Raw genomic sequence first — 22,122 nt, 5'->3', positions numbered from 1 at the left:
ATTTTGGATCACGATTGGGCACATGGAACCATTGCCAAGACCTCAATAAGGTACTTACACTACACCATTATCATCCCATCCATATATGTCGGTAACTGTGAACTCTCCAGAAGTGATTGGTGTTCTCGATGTACCCGTCACTTTGACTACATGTGGGAAGCTGCCAGCTTCGCCTTGCGACTCCCAGTCGATAATCAGATAAGTTGAAGGGTTGCCATATCCAGGCATCAACTGCTTGTAGTCCACCCAGCCGTCCTTTCTCTCTAGTTTCAGGCCCTACGACAGAACAGTACCTTGTCAGTTGACTAAACACAAAGTAGACAACAGCAGCACTTAAGAAAGTCTCAAATAACCAGTACATTGCATCCATATGAAGTTCACATGCTTATCTCCATTCCCATCCACTTTCGTACTTCGCAAGGCATCGTACAGTTGAGGGACGCACTTTGTGCCAGAATCACACCCCTCTTTCTTATTCCATTCATGTATGGGCTTCGAGAAAAACAACTGTCGGAAACTCTGTGTGTCAGCTTGTTTTCTCTGATTTCGGCGTCGTGCTTGTTATTCGAGATGTACAGGGTGGTCCATTGATAGTGACTCGGCCAAATATCTCACGAAATAAGCGCCAAATGAAAAAACTACAAAGAACGAAACTCGTCTAGTTTGAAGGGGGAAACCAGATGGCGCTATGGTTGGCCAGCTATATGGCGTTGCCCTAGGTCAAACGGATATCAACTGCATTTTTTAAATAGGAACCCCCATTTTTTATTTCATATTCGTGTAGTACGTAAAGAAATATTTGTTGGACCACTTTTTTCGCTTTGTGATAGATGGCGCTGAAATAGGCACAAACGTATAAGTACGTGGTATCACGTAACATTCCGCCAGTGCGGACGGTATTTGCTTCGTGATACATTACCAGTGTTAAAATGGACCGTTTACCAATTGCGGAAAAGGTCGATATCGTGTTGATGTATGGCTATTGTGATCAAAATGCCCAACAGGCGTGTACTTTGTATGCTGCTCGTTGTCCTGGACGATATCATCCAAGTGTCCGGACCGTTCGCCGGATACTTACGTTATTTAAGGATACAGGAACTGTTCAGCCACATGTGAAACGTCGACCACCACCTGCAAAAAATGATGATGCCCAAGTACGTGTTTTAGCTGATGTCGCGACTAATCCGCACATCAGTAGCAGACAAATTGCCCGAGAATCGGGAATCTCAAAACGTCGGTGTTGAGAATGCTACGTCAACATCGACTGCACCCGTACCATATTTCTATGCACCAGGAATTGCATGGCGACGACTTTGAACGTCGTGTACAGTTCTGCCACTGGACGCAAGAGAAATTACGGGATGATGACGGATTTTTTGCACGCGTTCAATGCTAATGCTAATGCTGATACTGAATATAAGACAGATTATGTATTTGCCAGTCACCAGCCTTCTTTGGTATTGTCATGATGTTGGTCGGCAGTATTGCATACATCCAGCGAGAGTGTGCTCCCTGCCGCCGTTGGATAACCAGCTGCCAGCAGCAAGTCGTATACTCTTACCTCACTTATTTGTTAAATAGTTTAATTCTTAATTTCTTTGCGTATTTAATTCATAAATTTCGGGCGTATTATAGTATTTGAAAGTTGCAGCATCGCGTTTTAGTACCTGAATAGTGTAAAATCGCGTAGTCTCCTTCCGCCGAGCAGTGTGTCAGCAGTGCGCAAGTAGCAGCATTACTGCATTTACTAGGCAATCTTGTATTTTAATAACCGTGTAAATTTTGTGTCGAATTGTTTGTGCTCTCTGTAAATTAGTTCAGATGTTCTTTGCACAACAGCTTTTAGCATAGATAGGGAGTGCAAATGCTGTGTTCGGATGCAGGCTGAGTTGGCATCCCTTCGCTCCCAGCTTCAGGCAGTGTTGACTTCAGTCACACAGCTTGAGGCTGTTGCCAATGGGCATCACTGTGGGGTCCGGATGGGGGTTTGTCGGGGACGGCCAGCTCGTCCCACGCATCCCCCGATCTGACTACAGCTGTGTTTGGTTGGGGTACTGCCTGCATTGAGGCTGACCCCTCACCTGTGGTAGAGTGGGAGGTCGTCTCGAGGTGTAGCAGGGGGTGAAAGACATTCTAGAGGGCTGAACGGAAGGCCTCTCCAGTTTGTCTGACGAACCGGTTTCAGGCTCTGTCTCAGGCTGATACTGATCTTCGGCCGGACATGGCTTCTTGTCCTGTTCCAGAGGTTGCCCCTCGGTCTGCAACATGTGGGTGGTCGCAGAGGGTGGGCTTACTGGTAGTAAGTAACATCTTGGACCTACTGATAACAAACAGACCCGAACTTTTCGACTCTGTAAGTGCAGAAAAGGGAATCAGTGATCATAAGGCCGTTGCGGCATCCCTGAATATGGAATTTAATAGGAATATAAAAAAGGGGGGAAGGTTTATCTGTTTAGAAGGCAGATTTCAGACTACCTAACAGATCAAAATGAAAATATCTGTCCCGACACTGACAATGTTGAGTGCTTATGGAAAAACTTCAAGGCAATCGTAAAATGCGTTTTAGACACGTACGTGCCGAGAAAAACTGTGAGGGACGGGAAAAACCCACCGTGGTTCAACAACAAAGTTAGGAAACTAATGCGAAAGCAAAGAGAGCTTCACTGCAAGTTTAAACGCAGCCAAAACCTCTCAGACAAACAGAAACTAAACGATGTCAAAGTTAGCGTAAGGAGTGCTATGTGTGAAGCGTTCAGTGAATTCGAAAGTACAATTCTATGTACCGACTTGACAGAAAATCCTAGTAAGTTCTGGTCTTGCGTTAAATCACTAAGTGGCTCGAAGCAGCATATCCAGACACTCCGGGATGATGATGGCATTGAAGCAGAGGATGAAACGCGTAAAGCTGAAATACTGAACACCTTTTTCCAAAGCTGTGTCACAGAGGAAGACCGCACTGCAGTTCCTTCTCCAAATCTTCGCACAAACAAAAAAATGGCTGACATCGAAATAAGTGTCCAAGGAATAGAAAAGCAACAGGAATCACTCAACAGACGAAAGTCCACTGGACCTGACGGGACACCAATTCGATTCTACACAGAGTACGCGAAAGAACTTGCCCCCCTTCGAACAACCGTGTACCGCAAGTTTCTAGAGGAACGGAAGGTTCCAAATGATTGGAAAAGAGCGCAGGTACTCCCAGTCTTCAAGAAGGGTCGTCGAGCAGATGCGCAAAACTATAGACCTATATCTCTGACGTTGATGTGTTGTAGAATTTTAGAATATGTTTTTCACTCGCGTATCATGTCGTTTCTGGAAACCCAGAATCTACTCTGTAGGAATCAACATGGATTCCGGAAACAGCGATCGTGTGAGACCCAACTCGCTTTATTTGTTCATGAGACCCAGAAAATACTAGATACAGGCTCCCAGGTAGATGCTATTTTCCTTGACTTCCGGAAGGCGTTCGATACAGTTCCGCACTGTCGCCTGATAAAGAAAGTAAGAGCCTACCGAATATCAGAAAGCTGTGTGGGTGTATTGAAGAGTTTTTAGCAAACAGAACACAGCATGTTGTTCTCAATGGAGAGACGACTACAGACGTTAAAGTAACCTCTGGCGTGCCACAGGGGAGTGTTATTGGACCATTGCTTTTCACAATATATATATATGACCTAGTAGATAGTGTCGGAAGCTCCATGCGGCTTTTCGCGGATGATGCTGTAGAAAAGTGTAGCGAAATGCAGGAAGATCTGCAGCGGATAGGCACTTTGTGCAGGGAGTGGCAACTGACCCTTAACACAGACAAATGTAATGTATTGCGAATACATAGAAAAAAGGATCCTTTATTGTATGATTATATGATAGTGGAAGAAACACTGGTAGCAGTTACTTCTGTAAAATATCTGGGAGTATGCGTGCGAAACGATTTGAAGTGGAATGATCATATAAAATCAATTGTTGGTAAGGCGGGTACCAGGTTGAAATTCATTGGGAGAGTACCTAGAAAATGTAGTCCATCAACAAAGGAGGTGGCTTACAAAACACTCGTTCGACCTGTACTTGAGTGTTGCTCATCAATGTGCGATTCGTACCAGGTCGGGTTGACAGAGGAGATAGAGAAGATACAAAGAAAGCGGCGCGTTTCGTCACAGGGTTATTTGGTAAACGTGATAGCGTTACGGAGATGTTTAGTAAACTCAAGTGGCAGACTCTGCAAGACAGGCGCTCTGCATCGCGGTGTAGCTTGCTGTCCAGGTTTCGAGAGAGTGCATTTCTGGACGAGGTACCGAATATATTGCTTCCCCTTACTTATACCTCCCGAGGAGATCACGAATGTAAAATTAGAGAGATTCGAGCGCACACGGAGGCTTTCCGGCAGTCGTTCTTCCCGCGAACCATACGCGACTGGAACAGAAAAGGGAGGTAATGACAGTGGCACGAAAAGTGCCCTCCGCCACAGACCGTTGGCTTGTGGAGTATAAATGTAGATGTAGATGTAGAATAGCAGCATGTTACAGCAGAGTGCGGATCTACTAGTGCAAATGATAGGGTTTAGTTTTGAATGAAATGACGATAATTAGTGGTACGTTGAGTGGAATGTTCTACTGTGCTATCATATGTTCACTCGTGTTCAGTAAAAACAGAACACCTCGCACGACTAGAAGTGGGACGTTCACCGTCACACGACTTGTACATCAGTATGTTATGCAGAAATGATCGGCATTTGGACCATGTCGGCCCGCGGATTCAAGGTCAACATCGATATCGCGGCGCAACACCACTTACCGGTAAAGTGTGCCTGTGGCTCTCGTTGTCGCTATAAACCAAAGGTAATGGATCAGTGTGACTTGAGCAGACGTGCAGGATGCCTCGCATACGTAAGTACGAACCGTGCCTTCAAATCGGTGAGTTTGAAAGAGGGCGCATTATTGGCATGAGAGAATGTGATGCATACATTGCAGTAGTGCAACGGGAGCTGGCATAATGGTTCACAGAAGGCCATAGAACGCGACGAGATGGATCAGTTGGCATCACATCGTACACCCAGGTTCGCTGTTGAGTATACCATCGCAGGCGCTCCTGTCTGTGATGCAGCGTCAAGGGTACCCGCAGCCATGGTCTCCAAGCTGATAGTCCATGCTGCTGCAAGCGTCGTCGAACTGTTCGAGCAGATGGTTGTTGTCTTGCAGACGTCCCCATTTGTTGACTCGGGGATCGAGTCGTGGCTGCACGATCCGTTATAGCCATGCCGATAAGATGCCTGTCATCTCGACTGCTAATGATACGAGGCCGTTAGGATCCAGCACGGCGTTCCGTATTACCCTCCTGAACCCACCGCTTCCATATTCTGCTAATAATCATTGGGTCTCGGCCAACGCGAGCAGCAATTTTGCGATACGATAAACCGCAATCGCGGTAGTCTACAACCCGATCTTTACCAAAGTCGGAAACGTGATGGTACGCATTTCTCCTCCTTACACGAGGCATCACAACAACGTTTCACCAGGCAACGCTCATCAACTCCTGTTTGTGTGTGATAAATCAGTTGGAAACTTTCCTCATGTCAGTACGTTGTAGGTGTCGCCATCGGTGCCAACCTTGTGTGAATGCTCTGGAAAGCTAATCATTGGCGTATCACAGCATCTTCTTACTGTCGGTTAAATTTAGCGTCTGTAACACGTCATCTTCGCGGTGTAGCAATTTTAATGACCAATAGTGTACATCTATACGACTCCTTTGCAGTTCACACTTAAGTGTCTGGCAGAGGGTTAACGAACCACCTTCATACTATATCTCTTCCGTTCCACTCTCCGCTCTCAAATGTTACTGCGCGTGCTCTGATTTCTCTTGTTTTATTATTACATTCACTTCTCCCTATAAAGTTGGTCGTAAACAAAATATTTTCGCTTCCGGAGGAGAAAATTGGTGATTGAAATGTCCTTTGTTTTAATAATAGCCATCTGAACTCCCTTATCATACTCGTGACACTCTCACCGCTATTTCGCGATAATACAAAACGAGCTGTGCCTCTTTGATCATTTTCGATTCTTCTGTCAATCCTATCTGGTAGCCATCCCACGCCGCTCTCCAAAATTCCAGAAGAGAACGAACAAGCGTAGTGTAGGCACTCTGCTTTAGTAGACCTGTCGAATCTTTTCAGTGTTCTGTCAAGAAAGGACAGTCTTTTGCTCGCCATCCCCACGACATCATGTATGTGATCGTTCCGATTTAAGTTGTTCTTAATTGTAATCCTTAGGTATATCGTTGAATTGATAGTCATAAATTTGTGTTATTTGTCGAAGCTGACCGATTCCAGTTAGTGTTCGTGTGGATGACCTCACACTTGCCACTATTTGGAGTCAATTGCCACTTTTCGCACCAAACAAATATCTTGCGTAAATCATTTTGCAATTGGTTTTGAACGTCCGATGACTTTGCTGGACGCTAAACTGGAGCATCATCTGCAAACACCCTAAGAGTGCTGCTCCGATTGTCTTCTAAATCGTTCATAAGGATTAAGAATAGCAGAGGACCTGCATCACTTCGTTGGGGAAGGCCTGATATGACTTCTTTTCCGCTCGATGACTTTCCGTCTGTTACTATGAACTGTGACCTTCGTGGCTGGAAATCACGAATCCAGTCGTACAACTAAGATGATACTCCTTAGTCACGAAATTTGATTAGAAGCTGCTTGTGAGTAACTGTGTCAAAACCCTTCTGGAAATCTATAAATATGGAATCAATGTGAGATCCCCTGTCAATATCTCTCATTACTTCGTGTACCTCGCAAGAACGATACTTCCTATATCCCTTATGATTATGTGTCATTAAATCGGTTTCTTCGAAGTAATTTGTATTTTCGAATACAGTACATATTCCAAAAATCTACTTCAAATCAACATACTCGATATGAGTCTGCAATTCAGCGTGGTATTACTTCATTTCTGGATTACTGGTGTGGTTTGTGCTACTTTCCAGTCTTTAGGTACGTACCTTTCGTCAAGCGACCATATGTATATGACTGCTAAGAACGAGGCTACTCTATCAGCCACTCTGAAAGGAACGTAATTGTCACACGTTCTGAACAGGAAGAATTGCTTCACTACACCGAGTACATGTGCTTCTAAGTCCTCATGTTGACAGCAGTTCTTGAGTCGAATTCTGGAATGTTCACTTCGTCTTGTTTGATGAAGAAATTTCTGAAATCCATATTTACTATCTCCGCTTTAGTCGCATTGTCATCGGCAACACTTCCACTGGTATCGCCCGGTGAAGGTATTGATTGTCTTGCCGTTGGTGTACCTTACATACGACCAGAATCTCTTTTTATTTTCTGTCAGATTTCGAGACAGAATTTCGTTGTGGAATCTATGGGTATTAAAAGCATATCTCACTGAAGTCTTCCCTAAATTTCGGGCTTTCGTAAAACTTCGTGTCTTGCAGATATTGCGTCCTTTTAAATTTGACATGCTTTTCTTGTTGCTTTCGCAACAATGTCTGGCCTGTTTTGTGTATCATCAACTCCTTCACTTACTAACGTATTTGCTAAAAATTTCTCAACTCCCGTCGGTACAATTTTATGAATTTAAGCCACATCGGGTCTACAACTACATCGTTAGTTCGTTGTCTCTTATGAACTCATCAAGCGAATTTTGATCTTCTTTAGATATATGTTGCTTTTATTTTTGCAGGATATGGAAATTATAGTATTCAGTCTCGTATAATGATCTTGTATTCACTATGATGCTCCCGTTTGCTCATGGTTATTTGTTCCTAAGAGGTCAACTATATTTTCGCAACCCCATACACTTACAGTGGGCTCCTTTATTTGCTGTAAACAGTTTTCGGAGAAAGCATTTAGTATAATTTCGTTTTATGCCTACCACATACTTAAAACGCATATTTTTGCCAACATATCGAGTGCAAAATGAAGTCATCTGCATGAGTGGGGCACCTATTTGAGGCGAAAGGTTTTCTTGAAACTTTAAAGAACTGTATCATCTCAGTCAGGGGGTCGATAAAAAGGAACCAATTGTTAATTTATGTCGGTTGTAAAGTAAAACTTCTACTCACAATACCTCACAGCAAATTCAGTTTCAGTACAGGATAAACTAATTCTAACAGCAACAAAGACGCCACCACCAACTGTATTTAAACTACCCTTCCCTTTACAAAAATTTGGGGTGAATGCCTCTACAGTTTTAGCCAGCTTTCAGTGCAGGTAACGATTTGAGCCTCACTGCTCACTACTGGCGCTTTGAGCTCTGGTTCTTTCCCAACAACGCTACAACAATTTACAACTACAATACGGACTGTTGCTACCTCTGCCCTCGTCCTGTGTTTGCCCTGTACCTTTTGAGACTCAAGCTCTTGTTTTACTTTCCTGAGACTCTCTAACCTAAAAAACCGTTCAGTCAAGCCCACTAACCTTGCAGCCATCTCCTGCCTGTAATGGACCCCTAACCTATTAAGCACAACTTAAAACTCCACCAACCTATGGCGCAATTCGAGGAATCTGCAACATTCATGGTCGCTGGACCATCTAAGCATCTGATTCACACCCTTGACTCGGCTCTGTTCCAAAAGTCTGCAATCGGTCTTGTCGATGACGTCAAAGATGGTGACCCCCGCCTTCATCTCGCAAACAAAACTGGAAGCCTTCACAACCTCAGACAACCACCGGAAATCAGGACAACCAAAGAGAATCCCATCCAATCTGAAGTGACACACATTCTTAGCACCGACATGAGCCATCACCTGCCGTTGACTGCGCCTTTTGTTCTTCCTGGCTTCTAGAAGGATCCGTGACACATGTTGGATGATCCCCTGGGCATCCACACAAGGTAAAACTGGACTTGTTCTGCTCCTTGGCAACCATACCCCTCAGGGGCCCCATTATGTGCCTAACATTGCAGCTTCCAACTGCCAGTAATCAACAGGGATCAGAATCTTCATCAGTAGTAGCCACAGATAGTAACTGAAACCTGTTGTTCCCAGGGCTCTCGGGTGCCCAGCCCGATGAGATCGTTGAAGTCCCATGATATTTCGGCGTATAACCTTTCCGCCATCATCAGGTGGTTCTGATGGAATGGTCTGTCTTCTAATTGTCAGTGTTATTTACACTCCTGGAAATTGAAATAAAAACACCGTGAATTCATTGTCCCAGGAAGGAGAAACTTTATTGACACATTCCTGGGGTCAGATACATCACATGATCACACTGACAGAACCAAAGGCACATAGACACAGGCAACAGAGAGCATGCACAATGTCGGCACTAGTACAGTGTATATCCACCTTTCGCAGCAATGCAGGCTGCTATTCTCCCATGGAGACGATCGTAGAGATGCTGGATGTAGTCCTGTGGAACGGCTTGCCTTGCCATTTCCACCTGGCGCCTCAGTTGGACCAGCGTTCGTGCTGGACGTGCAGACCGCGTGAGACGACGCTTCATCCAGTCCCAAACATGCTCAATGGGGGACAGATCCGGAGATCTTGCTGGCCAGGGTAGTTGACTTACACCTTCTAGAGCACGTTGGGTGGCACGGGATACATGCGGACGTGCATTGTCCTGTTGGAACAGCAAGTTCCCTTGCCGGTCTAGGAATGGTAGAACGATGGGTTCGATGACGGTTTGGATGTACCGTGCAATATTCAGTGTCCCCTCGACAATCACCAGAGGTGTATGGCCAGTGTAGGAGATCGCTCCCCACACCATGATGCCGGGTGTTGGCCCTGGGTGCCTCGGTCGTATGCAGTCCTGATTGTGGCGCTCACCTGCACGGCGCCAAACACGCATACGACCATCATTGGCACCAAGGCAGAAGCGACTCTCATCGCTGAAGACGACACGTCTCCATTCGTCCCTCCATTCACGCCTGTCGGGCCACCACTGGAGGCGGGCTGCACGATGTTGGGTCGTCAGCGGAAGACGGCCTAACGGTATGCGGGACCGTAGCCCAGCTGCGGTCCGGTCCCAGGTCGACGGGCACGTGCACCTTCCGCCGACCACTGGCGACAACATCGATGTACAGTGGAGACCTCACGCCCCACGTGTTGAGCAATTCGGCGGTACGTCCACCCGGCCTCCCGCATGCCCACTATAAGCCCTCGCTCAAAGTCCGTCAGCTGCACATACGGTTCACGTCCACGCTGTCGCGGCATGCTACCAGTGTTAAAGACTGCGATGGAGCTCCGTATGCCACGGCAAACTGTCTGACACAGACGGCGGCGGTGCACAAATGCTGCGCAGCTAGCGCCATTCGACGGCCAACACCGCGGTTCCTGGTGTGTCCGCTGTGCCGTGCGTGTGATCATTGCTTGTACAGCCCTCTCGCAGTGTCCGGAGCAAGTATGGTGCGTCTGACACACCGGTGTCAATGTGTTCTTTTTTCCATGTCCAGGAGTGTATGTCCGTCAGTCGGGCTTCGATTCCCCGACGGTCCGACTGTGGCCGCTGACATTCCGAGTGTGAGCGCCGACGCTTCGATTGCGGATCGTCTAGAAAGGTCTTGTGTCCGCTTGTGGCGTGACTCCTTGATGGAGTTAAGTAATATGTGCCACGCCTTGCTTAGTTGAAAACCTGTGTCTCGGTTTATGAGACTGTCCGTTACGCGAATTTCAATGACCTCCTTGAAGATGCTGTCCCAGTAGAAACTGGCAGGGGCTAGAATCTTGGTCTCTTCGTACTTCGCGTTGTGTCCAGTTTCCAAGCAGTGTTCTGCCAGTGCCGATTTGGTGGGCTGGCCTAGGTGCGTGTGGCGTTGATGTTCTTTGCAGCGGCCTTCGACTGTTCGGATTGTTTGACCGATGTAGGACTTGCCGCAACCACATGGAATATTATATACGCCCGCTTTCTTGAGGCCAAATCCGTCTTTCACTGTCCCCAGTAGGATCTCGGATGGTGGATGGAAGACCGTGTCAATTTTGTGTTGTTTTAGCAGTCTCCCAATTTTTAATGTCGCGTTGCGTGCATATGGTAGAAAGGCAAGGCTTGTTTCCTCATCTTTAGACTGTTCTTCATCTGGGTTTCTGCAGTGTTTCCGTCGTCTCAGGGCTGTCTGAATCTGTCGTTTGCTGTATCCGTTCTTGTGAAACACATTTTCTAGGTGTTTGAGTTCTTTGTGCAGACGTAGTTCGTCAGATATCGAGTGTGCCCTATGAACCAGTGTGTTGAGTATCCCGTTGAGTTGTGCAGGATGGTGGCAACTCGAGGCATGTAGATATAGGTCCGTATGTGTAGGATTGCGATTTACGCTATGACCCAGTGTACCATTTGATCTCCGCTCTACGAGTACATCAAGAAAGCGTAATTTCCCTTCCTTCTCGACCTCCATGGTGAACCTATGTTGTCGTGGACGGAATTTAGATGTTCTAAAAACGTCTGTAGATGATCATGTCCGTGGGGCCAGATGACAAACATGTCGTCCACGTATCGGTAAAAACACACGGGTTTCCTTCCGTTCGGCCGATTGAAGTGCCTTCTCTTCGAAACTCTCCAAAAATAAGTTGGCTACCATTGGTGAGAGAGGGCTCCCCATAGCCACACCATCGGTTTGCTCTTAGTATTGGCCGTTGAAGACGAAGTAGGTGGATGTAAGTACGTGCCTGAACTGTTGTGTTAACTCGGGACCGAATTTCTCGCTGATAAAGTGAATCGAATCTTCTAGCGGGACCCTTGTGAACAGTGACACCACATCAAAGCTCACCATGATGTCTGTTTCTCGTAGGGTCAGCTCCTTAAGATGATGAATGAAGTCTGTTGAGTTGCGAATATGGTTTTCGCATTTTCCCACAGACGGTCTGAGCAGACCTGCTAGGTGTTGTGCGAGAGAGTATGTGGGCGGAAACCTGGAAACAACACATACGTCGGGAAAGCCTCCGATCAAATATAACTGAAACCTGTTTGTCAGACGAAGCGCGGGGGCTTTTGGATCGGCCCCTCGAAAATCTTTGACTGCCTGTCACAAGTTGAAACAACCTGCCACTCAGCCACAGCTGAGGTATCAACCTCACTGCGGGCAGTGAGTGAATGGGATGGCCTGAGTAGTTGACAAGCTGGTAATCCCTCAGATCCTCATGTCCCATCCCCCAAAGTGATATCCATTGGCAACAGCCTCAAACTACGTGACTGAAGCCAACACCTTCTGAAGCCGTGAGTGAAGGGTCACCAACTCAGCTAGCATCCCAGCACAGCAATCACAGTTGCTATTGATACTACAGACGATAAAAGACTAAACTACAAAAACATGCAAGAAATATGAGAATGCAGGCTTTCTCGGCGAATCTTGAAGATAAATTCTTCTCGGGTTGACAGCCGAGTCAATGCGTTGTTCTCCAGCAACGTTTCAGCAAGTTTCTTACTTGCCATCTTCAGGCGAAGTGTGAAGATGGCAAGTAAGAAACTTGCTGAAACGTTGCTGGAGAACAACGCATTGACTCGGATGTCAACCCGAGAAGAATTTATCTTCATGCAAGAACTGTTTACGATTAAACTGCAAAAGCATTCAGACAAATTTAAGTGAGTTACACTCTGTTTAGAAGCTCACAGAAATAACTCACTAACGGCCCACAAATATAAATAAGATACTGCGAACATTTCCAGGTAAAAATTTTCTATTAATTGAACACTTAGTACATATTTAAACTAAAATCTATTAGAAGATTCACAGAAGGCTGTTCATGAAATGCCATATGTTCAAGTTAAATACTTCATTATCTTCTTTTTGCAGACAATAACCAATGATAGAGTGCAGCATTTACCTTCTGTCCACGAAGACGCCCCATCTTTTTGGAAGTATTGTAGCTGACAATCTGGTTTATGTTTTCAACTCGATTTTTCCATGAAGCCATTAAAATGTCGCTATCGGTCCATACTATATCTTCGAGGTTATGGTCACTGTAAAAAAAACACAGTTTTCCATTTAGAGACGCAAACACTCATACGTTTTCTTCGTTATACTAGCTTCTTTGAATATAGCTGTTAGCAGCTGTCAAACTTGGTCTTTTATCATTAATCACGATGGTCAGTCAGAACGCAAAGCATCCAAATTTGTCTCTCTTTTAATCCACAATAAAAATATCTCAAATATACACAGCACACCGTCACAACCTTTATAGCTAACACGTCAGTTATCTGCATTATTTTGTCTCTTTCGACAGTTACTATTCACGTTTGACAACGGTTAAATTCGCTGCCTCTTTTCTTCAGCCTTTATCACGCGGAATTTTTTACAGCGTGCAGGTCAAAGAATGCCTGCAAGGGTGAGTTGTGGAGCTCGGATACAGCCCTTCTCCTCATTCCAATCCCACCTACGGCTACAAAAGGTCTGTGTTATAGACAAATATTGCCTTATCAATAGTCTTCATTGTCAGCCTTGGGCTCGTCATTTCTTTTATTTTTTATTTACAGCAAGAGTGGCACAAAATAAAATTTTAGTGAAACGTACATGCTGCCATGCTCGCCATTTTAAGCAAGGAACGGACGTATAAAGTCCTATCATTTTAACTTAATACTAGAAAGCACGTATCGTCGCGAACTAAGGCATTTCAGTAGTTGCATGCGTAGCAACCAGCTTCTATAAATGATTTTACAGCAGCTGCTGATAACATGTATGCAAGAATGATGAATTTGATCGATATTACTGCGGTAAAAACTGAAATGATCGTATAGCATTATTGACTGGGAAACCCGTCTGAGGTCGTTCGATCGCCTAGCGCAAGTCTTTTTATTTGACATCACTTTGGCACCTTGCACTTTAATGACGATGAAATGATAATGATGTCAACACAACAGCCAGTCCACGAATGGATAAAATTTTTGATCCAGCCGGGAATCGAACCCGGACCTCCAACACTGCAGACAGTCGCACTGATCGCAGTCCACTGAAGAGGTGAGAGGGTTTAATACATTTCGTCCTTCGCACTTCATCAGATCACAGCACTCATGTAAAAGTTTTTAAAACGGAGCACCCTAGTCTGCTCTAGAGTGCATCAGAATGCTGGCAAGACTGGCTACCGCATTCCTGTCCAATGCATTATGCTCAGCAGCCGACTGTGGTCACTTCACAGCGACACTGGCCGTGAAGGATGGTAGCCTAATGACGGAAGGTCCTGGCTGTAAGGAGAACGAGGCAACACTTCCCATCAGATATTATAGTGGTTTTCCAACGGCTGACGCTCTCATGCCAAAGCACACGAAGGTTTTAATCTGCGAAATCGTTGGGAACGGGGTTTATACAGTCCTGACCATTAAGAGACAAGTAACAGAATTTTACTTATTTTCTGTATGTTGTTGTTGTTGGTGTTGTAGTCTTCAGTCCTGAGACTGGTTTGATGCATCTCTCTGACCATTAAGAGACAAGTAACAGAATTTTACTTATTTTCTGTATGTTGTTGTTGTTGGTGTTGTAGTCTTCAGTCCTGAGACTGGTTTGATGCATCTCTCCATGCTACTCTATCCTGTGCAAGCTTCTTCATCTCCCAGTACTTACTGCAACCTACGTCCTTCTGAATCTGCTTAGTGTATTCATCTCTTGGTCTCCCTCTATGATTTTTACCCTCCACACTGCCCACCATTGCTAAATTTGGGATCCCTTGATGCCTCAGAACATGCCCTACCAACCGGTCCCTTCTCCTAGTCAAGTTGTGCCACAAACTTCTCCCCAATCCTATTCAATTCCTCCTCATTAGTTATGTGATCTACCCATCTAATCTCCAGCATTCTTCTGTAGCACCACATTTCGAAAGCTTCTATTCTCTTCTTGTCCAAACTATTTATCGTCCATGTTTCACTTCCATACATGGCTACACTCCATACAAATACTTTCAGAAATGACTTCCTGACACTTAAATCTATACTCGATGTTAACAAATTTCTCTTCTTCAGAAACGCTTTCCTTGCCATTGCCAGTCTACATTTTATATCCTCTCTACTTCGACCATCATCAGTTATTTTACTCCCCAAATAGCAAAACTCCTTTACTACTTTAAGTGTCTCATTTCCTAATCTAATTCCCTCAGCATCACCCGACTTAATTCGATTACATTCCATTATTCTCGTTTTGCTTTTGTTGATGTTCATCTTATATCCTCCTTTCAAGACACTGTCCATTCCGCTCAACTGTTCTTCCAAGTCCTTTGCTGTTTGACAGAATTACAATGTCATCGGCGAACCTCAAAGTTTTTATTTTTTCTCCCAGGATTTTAATACCTACTCCGAATTTTTCTTTTGTTTCCTTTACTGCTTGCTCAATATACAGATTGAATAACATCGCAGAGAAGCTACAACCCTGTCTCACTCCCTTCCCAACCACTGCTTCCCTTTGATGCCCTTCGACTCTTATAACTGCCATCTGGTTTCTGTACAAATTGTGAATAGCCTTTCGCTCCCTGTATTTTACCCCTGCCACCTTTAGAATTTGAAAGACAGTATTCCAGTCAACATTGTCAAAAGCTTTCTCTATGTGTACAAATGCTAGAAACGTAGGTTTGCCTTTCCTTAATCTTTCTTCTAAGATAAGTCGTAAGGTCAGTATTGCCTCACGTGTTCCAACATTTCCATTCGTCGGTAAAGAATTCGCGTTTGTATTTTGCAGCTGTGACTTATTAAACTGTAGTATCTCTATAACTTCACAGCGACACTGGCCGTGAAGGATCGTAGCCTAATGATGGAAGGTTCTGGCTGTAAGGAGAACTAGGCAAGACTTCCCATCAGATATTATAGTGATTTTCCAACGGCTGGCACTCTCATGCCAAATTACATGAAGGTTTTAATCTGCGAACTCGTTGGAAAGTGGTTTTATACAGTGTTGACCATTAAGAGACAAGTAACAGAATTTTATTTTCTGTATACAGCATAGCAGTTAAGATAGGTGATTATACACGGTCCAGTCACGTTAACGTGAACATCGACTATGTTTGACGTCAAGGTGCTATAGCCACTCACAGACGGAAGCTGGCAGCACTAGCAGTGGAGGGAAGTATAAAGCGTGTTTGGGGGACGCGAAAACAGTGCAACTGTTGAAACTTCCTGGCAGTTTAAAACTGTGTGCCGGACCGAGACTCGAACTCGAGACCTTTGCCTTTCGATGAAAAATTCTCTACCATCTGAGCTACCCAAGCACGACTCACGCCCCTCCTCACAGCTTAACTTCTGCCAGCACTTCGTCTGTTATCTCGTCTCCTACCTAGGTGACGAGGTACTTGTGGTGTCACCGCCAGACACCACACTTGCTAGGTGGCAGCCTTTAAATCGGCCGCGGTCCGTTAGTATACGTTGGACCCGCGTGTCGCCACTATCAATGATTGCAGACCGAGCGCCGCCACACGGCAGGTCTAGAGAGACTTCCTAGCACTCGCCCCAGTTGTACAGCCGACTTTGGTAGCGATGGTTCACTGACTACATACGCTCTCATTTGCAGAGACGACAGTTTAGCATAGCCTTCAGCTACATCATTTGCTACGAACTAGCAATATTGTGAATCATGTACCGTCAAGAGCGACGTTCATCATTACTGGATTAAAGTTAAGTATCAATCTAATTACGTCTGCTTTCTGAATGTAATTCCTTGTCATGTTCCAGACCTCACGTCAGTATAGTTCTTCCCTCCAGACTCCAGCCTGAGTGAGCTAAAACACGTGCATTTCGGCCTCCTCTAGTAACACGGTGTTGGCTCTTCTGCCAACACAACAGTAGTGGCAGAAGTTAAGCTGTGAGGAGGGGGCATGAGTCGTGTTTGGGTAGCTGAAATGGTAGAGCACTTTCCAGCGGAAGGCAAAGGTCCCGAGGTCGAGTCTCGGTCCGGCACACAGTTTTAATCTGCCAGGAAGTTTCATATTAGCGCACATTCCGCTGCAGAGTGAAAATCTCATTCAGTGCAATTGTTGTCGTAATGCTGTGCGGAAACGGAACGTTTTTCCTGACGCCCAAAAGGGCGTGATCATTGGCTCTCGGGCCAGGAGTGGAAGCATTTCCGAAAGGGCTAGGTTTGTAAACTGTTTGCGTGCACCTGTGGTGTAAGTATACTGTGTATCGCAAAATAGCACCATCAAAAACAGGGCTGTGCTAATTGCGGTGCACCACGGGCCATAGATGAGGGGTGAACGACGGCTGCAGACAGGTGTACGGGCGAACATGCATGCAGCTGTTGAACAACGGACCACCCAGATAAGCCAAGGGGTACCAACAGTGTTCCCTCAACGACCGTTTCGCTAAAGGTGCTGCAGCAGTTGTCTGGTTCATGTACGCATGCTGACTGCTGTTCATCGCCGACGAAGGCTGAAATTTGGACGCCAATAAAGCAACTAGACGTCCACTGAGTAGGGACAGGTGGCCTTTTCTGATGAACAACATTTTATGCTCCATCGGACAGATGGCCGTTGGCATGTATGGCGTGAAGCATCAGAAAGCAAGCACCTTGCAACTATCGTTCGAAGGATACGTGCCGGAGGAGGGAGTGTTATTGTTTGGGGAATGTTTTCGTGGTATTCCTTGGATCCACGACCCAGAAACCAGGCTGGCTATTGCACTGGAATCGGCGTGGTTCCACAACCCTGTCGATACCTACCAGAACGTCACTGACTCTCTTTCAGCATCTACATGACTACTCTGCAATTCACATTTAAGTGCTTGGCCGTCTCGCAACAGCCGCGCTTCAAAAGGGTTCAGATGGTTCAAATGGCTCTGAGCACTATGGGACTTAACATCCGAGGTCATCAGTCCCCTAGAACTTAGAACTACTTAAACCTAACTAACCTAAGGACATCACACACATCCATGCCCGAGGCAGGATTCGAACCTGCGACCGTAGCAGTCGCGCGGTTCCGGACTGTAGCGCCTAGAACCGCTCGGGCACTGCGGCCGGCTTCAAAAGGGTATTATTTAGATTTTCGATAGGTAGTCCCATCAGTGTGTCGTCTCACCACGGTTCGCGCGGCTCGCCCCATCGGAGGTTCGAGTCCTCCCTCGGGCATGGGTGTGTGTGTGTGTGTTGTGCTTAGCGTAAGTTACTTTAACTTAGACTCAGTAATGTGTAAGCCTAGAGACCGATGACCTCAGGCCGGCCGTTTCGGTCGAGTGGTTCTAGGCGCTTCATTCCGGAACCACGCGGCTGCTACGGTCGTAGGTTCGAATCCTGCCTCGGGCATGGGTGTGTGTGATAGGTTAGTTAGGTTTAAGTAGTTCTAAGTCTATGGGACTGATGACCTACGATGTTAAGCCATGTTGGAGCCATCTGAACCATTTTTTATGACCTCAGCAGTTTAGTCCCATAGGAACTCGCCACCATCATTAACGTGACAGGACAGCGTATTTGCCTGTGTACAGGATGCAATTTCTGGCAGCAGCAGAGTCTCTAGCTCGGGTGAGCATCAAGTCAAATCGAGCGCCAGTACAGAAACGAGTGTGGCTTTCCATGTAGCTTCAACTCTATGCCAGGTTTCATTAGTGGTAGTGGCTGGCGAGTAGTGGCACGACAGTCTCTCCGCAAATCAGAAGCCTATGTTTTTCGTGGGTAATACATCCGGAGAACGTGCTGGCCAACGCAACAGTATAACGCCCTCCGCATAGAGAAAAGGCCAGAATAGCACAAGCACCATGTGATCTTGCATCACCTCGTTGAAAGATAAACATCACGGACATGTCATAAACGTAACGGCTTCTGTCCAGATTATCGGCTGTACGAACGAGAGACTGTGTACCAAATGGCATCCCATACCATCACACCAAATGAGGGGTCCTCAGGGCAATGAATAATGCAGTCTAAAAACGTTTGCTTCTCTCTACATTTCTACTCGCGGATATGTCTGCCACGATGTTGTAAGCAGAAGTTAAGCGCGTCCGATAAGACGACGTGGTGCTGTTCGCGTGTCCAACGTCGTGCTTTGACGCATCATAGCCAAGTGAATCTTCAACAATAGTTGCCATGCTGAGAGTCCGTGATGATACATATGTCGTTGTATCGTTTGCATGCACACTTGTCTACCTATTTTCTGAATCAAGGTAGGTGATAAGGGTATACAAACTGAACAGCCAAGTGAACAATAGGACTGTCCTCTCGGGCTCTAGTCGCACGAATCATCAAGGACCTGCACAACGTTGAGTATGGCCCTCCTGAACCCATCAACTCCATATTCACACGGCAGTCATTGGATCCCGATCAATGTAAGCGACAATATCACGGAATAAAAACCACAGTCTCGGAAGGTCACAGCCCTTCCACTGTCGAATTTCTACACGTACTACACTGAAGCGGCAAAGAATCTGGCATAGACATGCGTATTCAAATACACAGATACATAAACAGGCTGAATATGGCGCTGCGGTCGGAAACGTCTATGTAAGAGAACAAGTATCTGGAAAAATTGTTAGCTCGGTTACTACTGCTATAATGACAGGTTATCAAGATGTAAGTCAGTTTGAACGTGGTGCTATAGACAGCGCGCGAGCGATGGGACACAGCATTTCCGAGGGAGCGGTGAAGTGGGGATTTTGCCGTATGATCGTTTCACGAATGTACCGTGAATATCAGGATCCCGGTCAAAAAACAAATCTCCGACATCGCTGCGGCCGGAAAAAGATCCTGCAACAACGGGACCAACGATGACTGAAGAGAATCGCATCAACGTGACAGATGTGCAACCGTTTCGCAAATTGCTGCACATTTCAATGCTGGGCCATCAACAAGTGCCAGCGAACGAACCATTCAACGAAGCATTTTCGATATGGGCTTTCGGAGCCAAAGGTCCACTCGAGTACCCGTGATGACAGCGCTACACCAAGCTTTATGAGTCGCCTGATCCCGTCAACGCCGACGTTGGATAGTTGATGACTGGAAACATGTTGCCTGGTCGGAGGAGTCTCGTTACAAATTTTATGAAGGCGGATGGACGTGTACGGTGCGGAGACAACCTCATGAATCCTTGGACCCTGCATGTCAGCAGGGTCTGTTCAAGCTGGTGGGGACTTGGGCAATTCCATGAGGACAATACGACACCCGACACGTCCAAAATTGCTACATAGCGGCTCCAGGGACATTATTCTGAGTTTAAACACTTCCGCTGTCCACTAAATTCCCTAGACATGAACATTGATGAGCAAATTTAGGATGCCTTGCAACATGCTGTTCAGAAGAGCTCTCTACCCCTCTTACTCTTACGGATTTATGGACAGCCCTTCATCATACATGGTGTCTATTCCCTCCAGCAGTATGTCAGACGAAAGTCGAGTTCATGCCACGTTGTGTTGCGGCACTTCTGCGTGCTTGCGGGGGCACTACACGATATTAGGCAGATGTACCAGTTTCTTTGGCTCTTCAGTGTATATTACTTTTGTTACAGGAGCTATAATGTTTTTGCAAACAACGAACGCTCAAATGCGATTCCTGAATGGGAAACCCACTGCTTTATCTTTTATTATACCCAGTGTCTCTCCTAAGAGTCGTCAGGCGTATTTTTTTTTTTGGCGTTTCGGCAAACATTTGCATTTTAGTTTTTGCGTTGTGTACCTATATTCAGGAAAATGAATTACCCCTCTGCACGTCTTTCATGCGACATCTAGTGTCAACAGAAAGCGACGGTTTGTTTCCCATTAAAAACAAAATTATTTTTAAGTCGAAATTTTACATGGACATTCGATATAGTGCACCGACATTATTCTAATCTGATATTCGTTTCAGCGATATATATTAACAGGGACAGTAAAACACAAGGCAGCGATTCAGTAGGGCTGCGCGCTTGGCGGTAGCAGTCAGCGCGGAGAAGCACAGTGCTATCGCTGCTGGAGTAGGCCCTACTGGTTATTTATCGACATTTACTTCCCTGTTAATACATATCGATAAAATAATTATCGCAATAGATTAATCTGGGACCGCTTTATCGACTCAGCACGTAAAATTCCGGTTTGAAAAACATTTTGCTGGTAACGAGAAACGAACCGACGCTTTCATCAACACTAGTGGTCCTATGAAAGACGTGATGAGGGGTACTTGTTTGAGCTGACTCCAGCTTCGCAATGCACAAACGAAACTGCAAATATCTGCTGAAACGCCAGAGAAAATGCACCTGACGACTCTTAGGACAGACCCCTGCGTACAGAATGTAGATAGCGTCGCTCTTACCGACTTCTCGTAGTTGCACTTAAATGCCCATCATTTACTTACCCAACCACATACTACACTCAATGCCAAATTAACATATGTTGCATGTCGTCTTCGTGGTGTTAAAATTTTAAGAGCTACAAAATATCTCATTGAGATCACTGCTGAGTTACAAGCAACTGAGTGCTCATTTTCCAAGAGATACACCATGACTACATATTGTGTGACAAGTCCAGTCAATGGAAAGACAGTCCGATTGCGCCACCTTTGATAAACCAAGAGCCTCTTTAGCTAACTACAACTTTGTCCGAACTGTGTGCAGAAGAGGATTACAATAAAAGTGCCAGAAATAATTTGGATAACCGGGATAAAGGTTTCCATGAATTACTTTCCTGCTGCACTTTATTGCTGGAGTCACATTCAGAGTATCGTTAAACTGTGGAGAAGAATGCCTCGTCAAATGTAAGAACTGGCATCCTGGCGCTAATGTTAACAGACTAATACAATAAAGAAAATCATTTTACTGAAGGCGATAATGTTTACTCAAGATTTCTGAATAGAAGATGAGTCCTGTGTTATTACAGCATACAAACATGGCCCGACTATTTCATTCGGTATAACCACCTCCCATGGAGTGACCTGTATCCCATTCCACCCTGATGATGAGGCAGCTGTTCCTTCATTGACCCTTTGGAGTCGAAAATGTTGAAAAAAAAAGCAGTGCTCATTGCATTAGTGACAGCTGCCCACAATTCAGGAATGTTTGTAAGTGAATGAGTAACTGAAGCGAACTATGTGCTCAAGAGCAGAAGCATTGAACTCTATCTTACCACTTTAATTCTTATCCTGACGTGACCAGAGCACATTTAAGCTCAGCTTGATCAAATTTTACAGAATATTGTAACTGCTCTGCAAAGTGAACATTTCTGTTTTGATTGACAGACACACACGTTTCTGAATTCCAGCCAAAATAAAAGTTTTATGTTCCTTTGTGGGTAATAATTCAGTTGATGTCATTTATCAG

General features: G+C 45.5%; 1 protein-coding gene across 1 annotated transcript in view; it reads right to left on the bottom strand.

The window, feature by feature from the left end:
- LOC126273001 (venom dipeptidyl peptidase 4-like) overlaps positions 1–22,122 on the bottom strand; it is a 238,903-nt gene that overhangs the window by 108,041 nt on the left and 108,740 nt on the right. The window contains exons 9-10 of the mRNA XM_049976363.1: positions 12,766–12,901; positions 59–276 (exon numbers count right to left, since the gene is read on the bottom strand). Of these exons, the coding sequence (XP_049832320.1) occupies positions 59–276; positions 12,766–12,901 (354 nt within the window). The remainder of the gene's footprint in view (positions 1–58; positions 277–12,765; positions 12,902–22,122) is intronic.

This window comes from Schistocerca gregaria, chromosome 5 (assembly GCF_023897955.1).
Source record: "Schistocerca gregaria isolate iqSchGreg1 chromosome 5, iqSchGreg1.2, whole genome shotgun sequence".
Taxonomy (NCBI): domain Eukaryota; kingdom Metazoa; phylum Arthropoda; class Insecta; order Orthoptera; family Acrididae; genus Schistocerca; species Schistocerca gregaria.
Note: the sequence above shows the minus strand (reverse complement) of the source record. Positions and strands in the feature narration are given on the sequence as shown.